Raw genomic sequence first — 13,579 nt, 5'->3', positions numbered from 1 at the left:
GTGAACTGAAGAGGAGAAGCACCATCATGGAGCTGGGAATCTGAAGGGTCTGGAGAGATTCTGGATGAAGGAATGGTCTCTGATCTCTTGTCAGGTGCTCTCTAACCTCATCAGGCATTATAGGAGAAAACGCAGAGCTGTTATTATGCCAAATGGAGGTTTCAAAAAGTATTGAATAAAAGGGTGCCGTTAATTGTGGCCAATGTGTATTTGAGAAAAACATTTATTTCATAATGATATTTCCCCCCCATTTTAAATTCTTATTATGCAATGAAAGGTTAGATTTTTATGAATTTTTTTAAATAAAAGATCAAAAAGATTAACAATGGAGATTAATTTTCACAGCCTTCTTTGATCATATTTACCAAGGGTGGCGATATTTTTGGCCATGACTGATATATATTACACACATTCACACACTAAAAAAATTACAATTAAAAAACTTAAAAATAATAAGAGTAAAAATTATACATTTCCAAAAGTCAATACAATACACATCATCAGTTCTGGATTAAATATAAAATAATTTGTTTTATAGTATAGTATATACACTACCACTCAAAAGTTAAATTTGGACAGTAAGATTTTTAATGTTTTTAAATAATTATCTTCTGGCTCACCAAGCCTGCATTTTTAAAAAATCCAAAATACAGCAAAAGCAGTAATATTGTTAAATATTTTACTATTTAAAATAACTGCTTCCTATTTTAATATATTTTAAAATGTAATTTATTCCTCTGATGACAATGCTAAATTTTCAGCATCATTACTCCAGTCTTCAGTGTCACATGATCCTTCAGAAATCATTCTAATATGCTGATTTGCTGCTCAAGAAACATTTTTTTTTATTATTATTATCAATATTTAAAACAGTCGAGTACAAAACAGTTTTTCAGAATTCTTTGATGAATTGAAAGATCCAAAGATCAGCATTTATCTGAAATAAGCTTTTGTAACATTATAAACTACATCATTCAAAAGCTTGGAGTCAGTATATTTAAATAATTATATATTTATTATTAAATTATTAAATTATAGAAATTAATATTTTATTTAGCAAGGATGCATTAAATTGATCAAAAGTGATGAGAAGGACATTTATAATGTTACAAAATATTTCTATTTCAGATAAATGCTGTTCTTCATACTATTCATCAAAGAAACCTAAAAAAAATCTACTCTGCTGTTTTCAACATGGTAATAAATAATAAATATATTTTTTTAGCAGCAAATGAGAATATTAGAATGATTTCTGAAGGATCATGTGACTAGAGTAATGATGCTAAAATCAAGCTTTGCAATCACATGAATAAATTACATTTTAAAATATATTCAAATAGGAAGCGGTTATTTTACATAGTAATAATATTTCACAGCATTACTGCTTTTGCTGTATTTTGGATCAAATAAATGCAGGCTTGATGAGCAGAAGAGAATTCTTTAAAAAACATTAAAAATATTACTGTCCAAAAACTTTTGACTGGTAATGTAGCTGTAACTGTATAAGTAAATGTAAATTTAAAAGTAAATGTAAAAAAAAATGACAAGTTTAATATTGTAATTGCTAATATTGCCCACCAGGGGACATCATCTGACTGTAGGCACAGTGTGGTGACATCGTTTTTAATCATTTTAATATAACATTTGGAATTTTTTTTACCTGACGAAGACTGCATGACTGAAACATTGTATTAAAATGTGATTCACAAGCTATAGCAGTGTGTGGGATTCTACGTGTCTGCTTATATGATTTACTTGTGGTTGTGGTGGCATTTCATTTAGATTTTTGACCGTTGTTTTGTAAAAAAAAAAAAAAAAAATTTTTAAAAAAAAAAAAAACTAGTTTCTTTTTTTTTTTTTTTTGCATTACCATTCACTAACAATCAGAGGAGACTTAAATTGACAACATAATAGAAAATACTACTCAGATTCTTCCATTTATTCTCTTATGATTCATCTTACAATGGAAGGTTGTGTTTTCCTTAAATTATAAAATTCCAATGGAGGTATCTTACACTGAAAAAGGAAACTTTGTTACACCATACAACTAGGCTGCTGATAAAAAAAAAAAACAGGAGAGACTCCAGACAGGAAGGAAGAACGTAAGGGAAGAAGAGTATTGCCTTGATCCAGTTACAGATCATTTTAAATATGACTACATTTCACATGAAACCTCCTCAAACAGAGAGACCAACACTTGACAACAGAAACTGCATAGTGTCTGTACAATGACCGTCCACAGAGTTTAAGACAACATGGGCTCCAGAGGCCCCTAAAAACACACCTTTAAAAAATCATACCCAGTCAGCCTGTATCGGATATCACAATGCAGTCTTCTTTCTGAAAAAGCAACCCACAACCCTGGTTATTAATGTCAGTAATATTCCTTTAAAACACTATGTATTTAAAAAAAAAAAAAAAACACCTTTTCTCAAAAGGGCAAAATCCTTTTCTTAAAGGTGTACAGTCACTTTACAGCTTTTCAGTGACCTATGTACAGACACTTGTCATTGGAATCTTTAAATAACATCCATTCCCACTTTGAATCAGTCAGAAAAGCAAGATGAGTGACGCTTTAGCATGCCAAGACTCAGTGTCACTTTTGGCGATTTGTTTGGTTACAGTAAGAAAAATTGGGGTTGACAAGATTTGCCGTTTCTATGGTCAAATGAGCCCGAGTTTCTGATTCATATCCAATCAGTAAACCCACAGTTATCTCAATCTCTGATAATATCCTGGTGCTCCAGCACTCTTGACGAAATAAATCATTAAATTAGGTTCATTTGGCAGCCGTATTCCTAATTTCTGAGAGTCTTTTCTCTCTGCATTTAGACAGGTTTCCAATTACAGTCACATGACACATGATAAGCTGACCGTCTTTGGGTAAACATGCTTTCCTCTGCTACCCGGGATCGAGTTTAATCTGAGGAGAGGAGCTAATGGGTGTCCTCCAGACATTCACCACCACAGGGAGGTTGTTTGGTTGTAATGAAATGTGTCTCAGTGGTTGGTCTGCTTGTCCGCCGTTCAGAAGTTAAGCTTGGTAATTGGACGCTCCCTGCCGGTGTCTGACGTCTGGCTGTTGATGCGTTTGCGATTGCGCTTCATCTTCGACAGATCTTTATCGAAAACCTCTCCAGAACGCAAAGCCGACACCAGGTCATCAAACTCGCCACCATCGTCCTCTCCGTTCTCTTTGGCTTTTCGAGCCTTCTTCTCTCTCTCCCTCTGCTCCTTGAGCTGAAAGATATCAAAAAAATGATGTCAGATTTGGCAGTGAATAGGTGAAGAATGAAGAGATGAATTATGGACCTCTTAAGTGTTTTGGCTTGAGCATTATTAATTATAGTATTGCAGCAGATGCTGTCAGTTGATTAAGCGTGTGTTCACATTTGGCATGTTTGGTTCGATTAAAACGAACTCTGGTGCGATTGCTCTGTTAGTGCGGTTCGTATGAGTAAGTGTGAACGTTGCCGTCCGAAACCTGGTGCGCACCAAACAAGCGGACCGAATCCAAACGCACTCTGGTGCGGTTCGAATGAAATATGAACGCAAAATGGACCAAATGCTTCGAAACAAACCAAAAACAGGAAGTACTGACAAGATGCGACATGATTTGATGAAGGGAACAAGCGGTGTATCCAAAACAAAATGAGCAGAGGGCAAACATAGAGCAACGAGGAGGTAAACTGCCTTTTATGAGCTCGCTCAGTCCAGCAGGCAGCATTAGGTGTATTCGACTTAAAGCGGCGCTGAGCAGACCGATCAGTGAATGGGAACTTTGAAGTAATACACCAAGTCAAATGTACCTTTTCCTCTTGTTTGGGGTGTTCGATGAGTTCCGTCACAAAATATACGTCATTCAAGCTGACCAATCAGGTTATGAACGTATCACTCTGCCTTTAGGTTCAGTATCTATAGGTTCGCTGTCAAAAATGGCAGTGTGAATGCTACCATGTATAAGTTAAGTACTGTATATGTACATAGAGTACTTAAACAAGCTTATGTATGTTTATTAAAAAGTGAAAATGCTGACGTGAAATAATGAAAACTAAATGGTTGAATGTAATTAAACATTTTAAATGTAAAATAATTTAAAGTTTTGCAGTCTAATACAGAATATACAGAGGTGCAATTTTAAATATGACACTATTTTTGTATAATAAATTGAATAAATGTATAATAAATTTAAACTTTGAATTTTCTGGATTGGTTATATTTTCTTATTAAATAATAAATAACTTTTAATAATAAAGAACCCTTAAATGGTTCTAAAAAGAACCATCTAACTTGGATTCAAAGAACCATTTGGGGTTCTTTTTAATGAACCCATTAAAATGGTTCTATATAGAACCATTTTGGGGTTCCATATATGAAGCGGGTGATAGAACCATTTCTGGTTCTAAATAGAACCATTTCTTTTAAGAGTGTAAGCGGAGCAGGACCAAATGTATCATTTTCCTTTATGGTCCGGACCAAATGAATCAAACGAACGGAACTACAAGTGTGAACACACCCTAACTTTCTCAGCTGAGATTTTTTACGTTTAAAAAAATAAATAAAAGTAGCAAAATATTTGTTGTAAAATATAGTATCTTTGCGAACATTTAAAAAACATTAATAATTGACAAATACAATTATTACTAATTTAAAGGGGTCCTATTATTGCTCAAACAGCAACATTACAGACTAACTAAAGTTGAAAAAGTGAAAAAGCATAATAGGACCCCTTTAAAATAACAATAACTAAAGTCCCTTCACACCAAGAACAATAACTGTAAAGATAACGATATTAGCGTCCACACCAGCGAACGATATCGTCTGTTCATTCTAAGCGCACGTGCGTCTGCCGCTTTAAATTCTCGAGCTCGTTATAGCAGGATGGATTCTGATTGGCTGTCAATGTTTGTATCATTCATCAGCTGAAAAAAAAATAATTCTAGAAGTGATTCCAATGATATCGTTTCTCTGTGCCTTTATCGTTATAGTTGTAGTGTGTACTCTGCTATTCTTTAATATTGAGAACGATTTTTAGAACTATATCTTTATCGTGCTATCATGCTTTATAGTTATCGGGCCTTAACAATTGTTACTAATTTACAATTACAATAAGCATATAACTTAGCCACCTACCAAACAAGGATTTCATTGTTTTGTATATACTATAAATGTTGTAACAGCCTCGTTTATAATGGGTTTTCATGTTTTTGAATCATCGCTCCGGCCTGACAGGGCATCATCACAGTATGGTAGGGGCTTAACATTTCCGTCACACGCTTGAGGTATTCGGCCAATCACAACGCACTGGATAGCTGGCCAATCACAGCACACCTTGCTTTTCAGACCGATGAGCTTTGTAAAAATCGACGCATTTCAGAAAGGCGGGGCATAGAGGAGAAACAATAATGTGGAAAATAATGTGTTTTTTGAACCTTAAACCGCATAAACACATTTCATTACACCAAATACACAAAATAATGCTCTTTTTAGCAACATCAAGTTTTACCAAAACTTCAAATTGAATTTAATAAAAACACTTCACAGACCTGAGCCTCCATTCGTGCCCTGCGCTCCTCCTCTTCTTTGCGTCGGCGCATGTTCTCGTTCTCTTGACGGGCCTCTCCAAAGGACTGCAAGAACTGGTCGAATATCCCAAAGAACTCATCGGGCTGCATCTTATCAGCATCTTCACCAAAGTGCTTGACCGCCTTTAAGAACTGGAGAACAGAAGCACTGGTCATATGAAAGCCATTTCCTGCTCTCTTTACTTTCAGAGTAATGACGTGAACATGAATACTTCAAGATGTAGTGACAATGAAATAAATAAACAAAAATGTTCATAATATTTTTAAAAAATATGTAAAGAATGTTTTAAAGTGCAAACCAAGAGGAACAACAAATTGCAATGAAATGGGCAGACAGCAGCATAACAAACTCTGGGGGTCTAATGAACTTCTGGTAAATGAAGTGTGTGACGCACTGCTAGTTATCCGGTCACCGGTAGCCAAGCATAAAGTGGTCTTGTTAACCCAGATTTCTCCAGTGACTGATTACAGCCTAAACACAGGGGACTGGAGTCTTGCCATGGCACTGCTGCTGCCTCGTGACGTCTCACCACAGGGGAGGAGGCCTAGTCTTCCCACAATGCCTTTGATGTGCCTTTATCACTGCCATATGGAACAGCTCCTCCAGGCCTGTATGTGCCTGAGCCAAGGGGCATATTTTTATTTCTCCTTTGCCCTGCTTTTATATCTCTTCTTATCTGTCTCAGACTTCAGACAGGAGGCCTAGGTTGGGTTGGAGATACATCTTTTCTGCTATAGAATGCATGTGGCATGTTATTGTGCATTTATGTGTAGGCCCTCTCTATTAAGATATATGCATTAAAATACAATTTATACATGGGGGAAATAAAATTTTACCTCTCATGATAGCATTATAAAGAAAAAGGCTCATTAAAAAGTAAATAAAATTTAATTAATTAAAAATAAAAAATATTTTGGCATAACCTATTAAAAATATTTATTAGAAAAAATATATATTTTAACTGTTTCACTGCTTATTAATATTTGAAAGACACTGAAAAAAAAAACCCAAAACAGATGATGATATCATAAAGAGTACCCCTGTGTGTATCAAGTCAGTAAAACTCTTAAAATATCAAATAATTTGCAGTGGTGGTATTGTTAACTGATATTTTTCAGTAATTTAAATAAAACTGAAACAAACAAAACATATTCGATGAAAAACTAAAATTAAACAAATTAAACTAATATAAAAAAGACAATGCAATGCAATGCTAATGTATTAATAAATAATATTATAGTATATAACTAATACTAAAATAACATTTTAGTCATTTTTGACCATTTTATGACAACATAAGGTTAGTTCAGGTTGTAAAATGTGTGGTGTGACTGATATTTATTAATAATTCATTCTATTTATTAAATAATACTTTATACTAAAACAAACTTTACTACATTAACTAAAATTAAAACTAATATTAAAATAAAAGACAATTAAAAGCTAATATATTAATAAATACTATTATAGAATATAACTAATACTAAAATAGCATTTTTGTCATTTTTGACCATTTTATGACAACACAAGGTTAGTTCAGGTTGTAAAATGTGTGGTGTGACTGCTATTTATTAATAATTCATCATATTTATTAAACAATACTTTATGCATTAAATACTATATCATATATCATATAAATATGAAGCCAACATGAACACAAAAAGTACATTTCTAAGAACTTAAATGTGGGCTGTCCCATTTATGAGAGATTTTAACATTCAAAACAGTCACAATCCTGTCATAAAAGCCCAATATCATGAATTTGCTGCACTTTACCTTTCAAAAACCTTGACATTTTATATGCCCATTTCCCCTCACAGGACTGGAAGATATTGTGTAGCGTGCGTGTTAACAACTGCCTGCCTCCCTCTGCACAGATGGACCTCTCGAAAGCAATAAGAGTTATATGTTCTGTTCCCTCTCTGTGTCCTGTGGGGCCCCCAGAGGCCAGTGAAAGTGCCAGGGTCGCTACATAGAAAGCGTTCACAGCAAGAGGCTGAAGGTCAGCTCCTGCACGCAGCAGGACGTCCAGAGTGAGCGCAGCCTGTTTCTCCAGCTGGCCTTTGAAGGAAAGGCTGAGCACCAGGATGTGCATCTTAAAGATACACACTCAAACAAACAAATGCAGTCCATCACACACTCACCAGTACTTTGGCCTCGCTGAGGGAGTCCTCGACATCAGAGAAGCTGAAACTGGCCACTGTGATGAACTGGCTGACTACTGACACAAACTTATCCCCATACTCCTGAGGACGCTTCTTCTGGAATTCGAGCTCCTGCATGAGAGACAGAAACTCTGTCCTGTACATGATTTGCTTTTAAGCCTGAAAAAAAAGAGGAATCATGCAGCACTTACGCTCTCTACGCTCTTCAAGCCACTGCGAAGATTATTGATCTCCTTCTCCAGTTCAGTCATGCTGGAAAGACACAATCGTAGAGATCCCAGTCATTTTATGTGTGATCAAGAATGCATTTTCTACAGGAGACTGGGGTAAACTGTGACACTTTTAAATTAAGCTGTCCTCCAGGTAAGGAGAAATTATATAAAAACATAATTTAGTCAGTCTACTATAAAATCCATAACAACGGGACACAGAAAAAGGATATAAAAAAGGGACAAGCGGCAAGTTGAATCAATGGGGAATATGTGAACAAGTATATTTTACTGAATGTAAAAAAAAAACACAATGCTTTTTAGAATATCTGAATGTTGTTAAACAATTTTAAACTTTTTTTATATTTAACTATTGAATATTATTTGTGTTTAATAGTTAAAAATATGAGAGAAAACTTGTAATTGGAGGCAGATCTTACAATTATTATTTAATATTTGCAGCATCTGACACATTTACCCCACAGCTACTATTCTGTAAATATTAATACCTGGCAGTGATCTATAATTTAGATAATTGAAATAACTTAAAATTTACCAACAAGTATTATATATTTTGTTTTTAATTATTCTATTTTTATATAAATTAAATTTAAATGCATTTTTATATACTTTTTGTTTCATTTTCCATACATTTATTGTACTTGCCATTTAACTTAAAAAAACGGGTAACACTTTACATTAAGGTCCCAACAGTTAGGGGTCATCGGATGCTCATTTGATGTAAGTTGATATGATTCTTTAGGGTCTTAATGAAATGTCTATAACATACTTTGGTTAAAATTTCTCAATGGTAGTGTAAAACAACACCTTTTTACCCTGTCAAAATCAGCTCTGTTTTTAGCAAGCAATTCTAGTCCATGTTGCTTTAAATGCTAATGAGCTCTGCTCACCCCACCCCTCTCTTCTGTGGACATATTAGGAAAGGCGATTTGCAAAGATTCATAAAAAACCTTGTACCCAATTCTTGCTTCCCCTGTAGCGGAGTCGACACAATGGCAGACTGATGACAGCTCGCTCAGGGCGGGTCTAAGGTAAAACGGTCCTGTCAATCAACTTGCTATGTTCATTATTACATCCAACAACAAAACACCTCAATCGCTTAATCGGAGACATTCTTGTCTTCCCCTGTAGCGGAGTCGACACAATGGCAGACTGATGACAGCTCACTCAGGGCGGGTCTAAGGTAAAACGGTCCTGTCAATCAACTATCGTGGGAGGAGCCTGTGCAGAACTACGTCATTCTGACAGGAATCTCAGAACAGCCTGATTTGAGAAAGGGGATTTAAAAAAAACACTGGGTGGATTTTTATCATTATAGGATGGATGTTTACACACTTCCAACACACATTTATGTTCAAACAACAACAAAAGTGAATTTTGCATCCGATGACCCCTTTAACAATGAGCAATACATTTGTTACAGAATTTATTACAATAGTTAGTTTGTTATCTTAGGTCCATTAAAATAATATTTAAAACAAATCAAACTTTTTATTTTAATAATATACTGTAAATGTTGAAATTTAAATTTAATTTAAACAATTACATTAAACATTTATCTTTTTTTTCAAAATGTGTTTTTTAATATTTATATCATATTTAAATATATTTTAATACTAATTTTATATATTTTTAGCTCAATTTAATGATTAAATATTTAAATATGTACTGTACATCTCTCAGTCACAGTCAGCAGTATGGGCCCTTTTAAAATATATGGCCATATAACCAAAATCTCCATATGCCATACAGGCTGACCATTTTTAGCCTTTTATCCAAACAGGTCACACTGATAAGAAGCTAAGATATGTCTAACAGGCATTTATCTGAACTTTAACCCCTGTGCTAGCACTAAAGTGACTCCATTAGTCAGATACTGCATATAATGTGTGTGAACGGCTCCGTTTCGAGCCAGCTATTCTTAGCTGCACAAATGACCTCCTCAGTAGGACTGATAGCCGCTTGTCTTCAATCTGTGCAGCCTTTATTCCTCCCTCCACACAAATAGGCCATTGTAACGGACTGAACCGTCAAAGTACACAGAAACATGCTTATGGAAAAACCTGTCTGCACTTGCTGACTGGCCACTCAAACTCAGTGTACCTTGTGACCCTGGAACTTATTTTTATTTGCTGAATAAATGACACTGACTTATAGACTGAGTCAAACAAACAGAATCCTTTGTTTCATTCTTTCTACCCCCTCAAATGAGATCACGGTCTTGTGACTTCACTTGTGGACTGAGCATGATTACATTAGTCTCGCTGGCGCGACTAAAAAGTAGTTTAGTGGCCGTTCTACTGTACATTTGGATAGTCCCTTTAAGGCAATGACTCAAAATTAGAAACTATTTTCCAAAGGGTGAGAACGTCACAAGCATATCACTCACAATTTGGGCCAAATTTGCTGGCACGCACTTTACAGCAGCACGCAGATCTCGAGAGGTCATCGAGTGGAGATCTCTCTGCTATGGTGGTATGCATGTATCTCTCTTCCGACTATGATTTAGGGTTTTACTCTGCATATGTGAGTAAGTAACCAAAAGCTTGTATGACCCACAGCATGGATTCAAGCCCAGTGGTGGGCAGGACGGGAGTGACACCGCAAAAACTATTTCCAAAATCCATTTAGCGCAAGTAGACCCTAAAGGCCTGTAAATCCTAAAGCTGATGATAGAAGCGCACACCAGCCACTCTGCAGCTGTACCTACTTTACTTTTGCAGCTTCCGGCACGTTCGGCAGCTCCTCTGAGAAGATCACGACTTTGGAGTACTTCTTCTCCAGAATGGTGATCAGGTAGTGTAGGAGAGTGATATTCCTGCAACGGGACAAAGACCACAATCAATGTATGAATATAAAAGCTAGAAATAACTGTCTTATTTTTTTAATATCTTCTCACTTGTCGATGCTGGACTTGGTGTCTGCAATCTTGTTGAGTGAGGAGATTTTGAAGCCGTAAGCGTTGCCTCTCTGTCCTTTGTTCATGTAGTTGCCGAACGCCAGCACCACCTCCAGCAACTGCTTGAGATTTCTACTGTGCAGCACCTCTTTTGAGGCCTTGGACAGTGCTGAAAAGTGAAACACAAAGAGTCACACACAAGCCTAAAATGTTTAAATGTTCATGAACTATACTGTAACAATACTGTAATCATTATCACTAACAAATTTAAGCAGTTGAATATTAGTAGAATAGTCTGTTAATTGTGCCATCATAATGTAATATTGTGAAATATTGTTACAAATTGAAACTATTTTCTATTTGAATATCCTATAAAATGTAATTTATTCCTGTGATGGTAAAGCTGAATTTTCAGCAGCCATTACTCCAGTATTCAGTGTCACATGATCCTTCATTCTAATATGATGAATTGGTGCTCAGTTATTAATAATGGTTCTTATTATTATCATCATCAATGTTACAAACAGTTTGTGCTGCTTAATATTTTTGTGGAAACATTATTTCAGAATTCTTTGATGAATGGACATTTCAAAAGAACAGCATTTATTTGAAATAGAACCTTTTGTGACATTATAAATGTTTTTACTGTCACTTTTAATCAATTTCATGTATATTTTCTGAATAAAAGCATTCATTTCTATTAAACACACACGCCCAAACATTTGAATAGTAGTATGTCATGGTTTCAGCATAAATATTAAGTAGCACAACTGTTTTCAACATTAATAATAATAATAATAATAATAATAATAATAATAATAATAATAATAATAATAATAATAATAATAATAATAATAATAATAATAATAATAATAATAATAATAATAATAATAATAATAATAATAATAATAATAATAATAAATGCTTATTGAGCAGCAAATCAGCATATTAGAATGATTTCTGAAGGATCATGTGACACTGAAGACTGAAGTAATGATGCTGAAAATTCAGCTTTGCCATCAAAAGAATAAAATACATTAAAAAATACATACATTTGTTTTAAATTGCAATATTATTTCACAATAAGTTTACTGCATGTACTGTAAATCATAATGTTTTCAAACTTTTGGAAAGTGCTTATATATAAAATATATATATAATTTTAATTTATTTTTATTATATTAATTATACATTACTTTTTAATTAATCTAAATATTAATCAGAATATTCTGCACTTGAATACAGCAATTCTTATATACTAAAAATAAATAAATAAAAAATGTTTTTAAAAAAATGATCAACTGATTTTTGCAATGCAAATGTGTTTAAAGTGCACATGCACAAACCTTCAACTTTAGGTTTAATTTCTGCAATCCTCTCTGCAAACTTCTTTTTGAAGTACAAAGACTGTAACCTCTGCTGGTAATGGTTTATTCTGTGTGAAGGACAAAGAAAGAGGATTGGGCCAGGGAAAAATATCAAAGCAAGGTCCATTAAAAGGATTGCACACTAGATCACCCATAATAGATTCTAAATGAGCTGTAGAGATTTACTGTCTTGCATATGACACAATAAAACACACATGATCTGTATACACAGCATTAATGGTTCCACTGAATAAAGAACAAACAGTCTGAAGCAGTGATCTGAACCTGACGCTGCTGTGTTGCATTCAGCACTCTCGTGTCGGGAACAATCACCTTGGTTACCGCACTTGCCGAGGGCCTAAACACAGCCTTAGAGACTAAAATCGGACAAGCCAGTCGATTCTTGGAACGATTTGTCTCCCATCCTCTATACCCCAAACCCATCAGCCACAGCGGAATGAAAAAAAAAAAAAACTCACTAGGGTCTCATAAACAGAGGAAGAAAAAGCAAGCAAGCCAAGGCACCTGTGCTTTGTTTGGCTAAGCTCCTCTGCTAGAAACCTGCATGTCTACGATAAGATAGTACTTATTTAGTTACAGAAAATATTGATGCTGAATGGGACCCTCAGTCTGACCAGATCAATGTGTCACCCAGGATTCATAACCCTTTTCCTTCCTTCCTACAGGAAATCGCATTTACTTCTAACACCACGTTTGAGTGTGTGGAAAAACGAAACAGATCTGAATAAGCCACTGTACAGTGGTGGGTGGCCTTCACGGATGAGATATTCCTTACATACAACGTACTAAGCCAACATCATGAAATCCACTGTGTGGGACTGTGGAGGTGAACAGCACGATGCTCATTGCGGTGCCAAGATGAAATAAAGATCCAAGCCAATCAGCAATGGGGCTTATGGGTAGTGTGCAGCAAAATGTAGGTATCAGGTTAAGTTTTTGGAGCTCCTTAATAAAAATGTCTTCATTTTTGGAGTGGGGAGCATTTATTTTTGAAATGGACAAAGACTAACTTAGTTAAGCCCTCACATTTATCTAATTAAATAAAGCTCCTCATGATAAAAGTAGAATTGTGAGAGAAAAGGGAAAAGTTAATCAAATTAGGGTCCATTCACACTCGTGATGCGTTTTTTTTACTTCTTTTTACTCGAGATGCATCACAGTGGTCAAAGACTTGTGTATGTTTACAAAGACCAATGATTAAAAAATAAAATGTGTCCTATATGAACAGCCCGCTTAAACTGTCACCATGATGATTAACTGTCCTACCTGCTCATTTCATAGAGGAAACGGTCTGCCTTTGCCATGCGGTCT

General features: G+C 35.0%; 1 protein-coding gene across 1 annotated transcript in view; it reads right to left on the bottom strand.

Annotated features, from left to right (window-relative positions):
• Positions 1–1,844: 1,844 nt before the first annotated feature.
• LOC107683985 (disheveled-associated activator of morphogenesis 1-like) overlaps positions 1,845–13,579 on the bottom strand; it is a 52,264-nt gene continuing 40,529 nt past the window's right edge. The window contains exons 14-20 of the mRNA XM_016480091.1: positions 12,227–12,315; positions 10,881–11,049; positions 10,692–10,799; positions 7,943–8,003; positions 7,731–7,862; positions 5,547–5,717; positions 1,845–3,240 (exon numbers count right to left, since the gene is read on the bottom strand). Of these exons, the coding sequence (XP_016335577.1) occupies positions 3,028–3,240; positions 5,547–5,717; positions 7,731–7,862; positions 7,943–8,003; positions 10,692–10,799; positions 10,881–11,049; positions 12,227–12,315 (943 nt within the window). The 3' untranslated portion in view covers positions 1,845–3,027. The remainder of the gene's footprint in view (positions 3,241–5,546; positions 5,718–7,730; positions 7,863–7,942; positions 8,004–10,691; positions 10,800–10,880; positions 11,050–12,226; positions 12,316–13,579) is intronic.

Source organism: Sinocyclocheilus anshuiensis, unplaced genomic scaffold (genome assembly GCF_001515605.1).
Source record: "Sinocyclocheilus anshuiensis isolate Anshui unplaced genomic scaffold, SAMN03320099.WGS_v1.1 scaffold637, whole genome shotgun sequence".
NCBI lineage: Eukaryota > Metazoa > Chordata > Actinopteri > Cypriniformes > Cyprinidae > Sinocyclocheilus > Sinocyclocheilus anshuiensis.
This window is presented reverse-complemented; position numbering and strand designations above follow the sequence as displayed.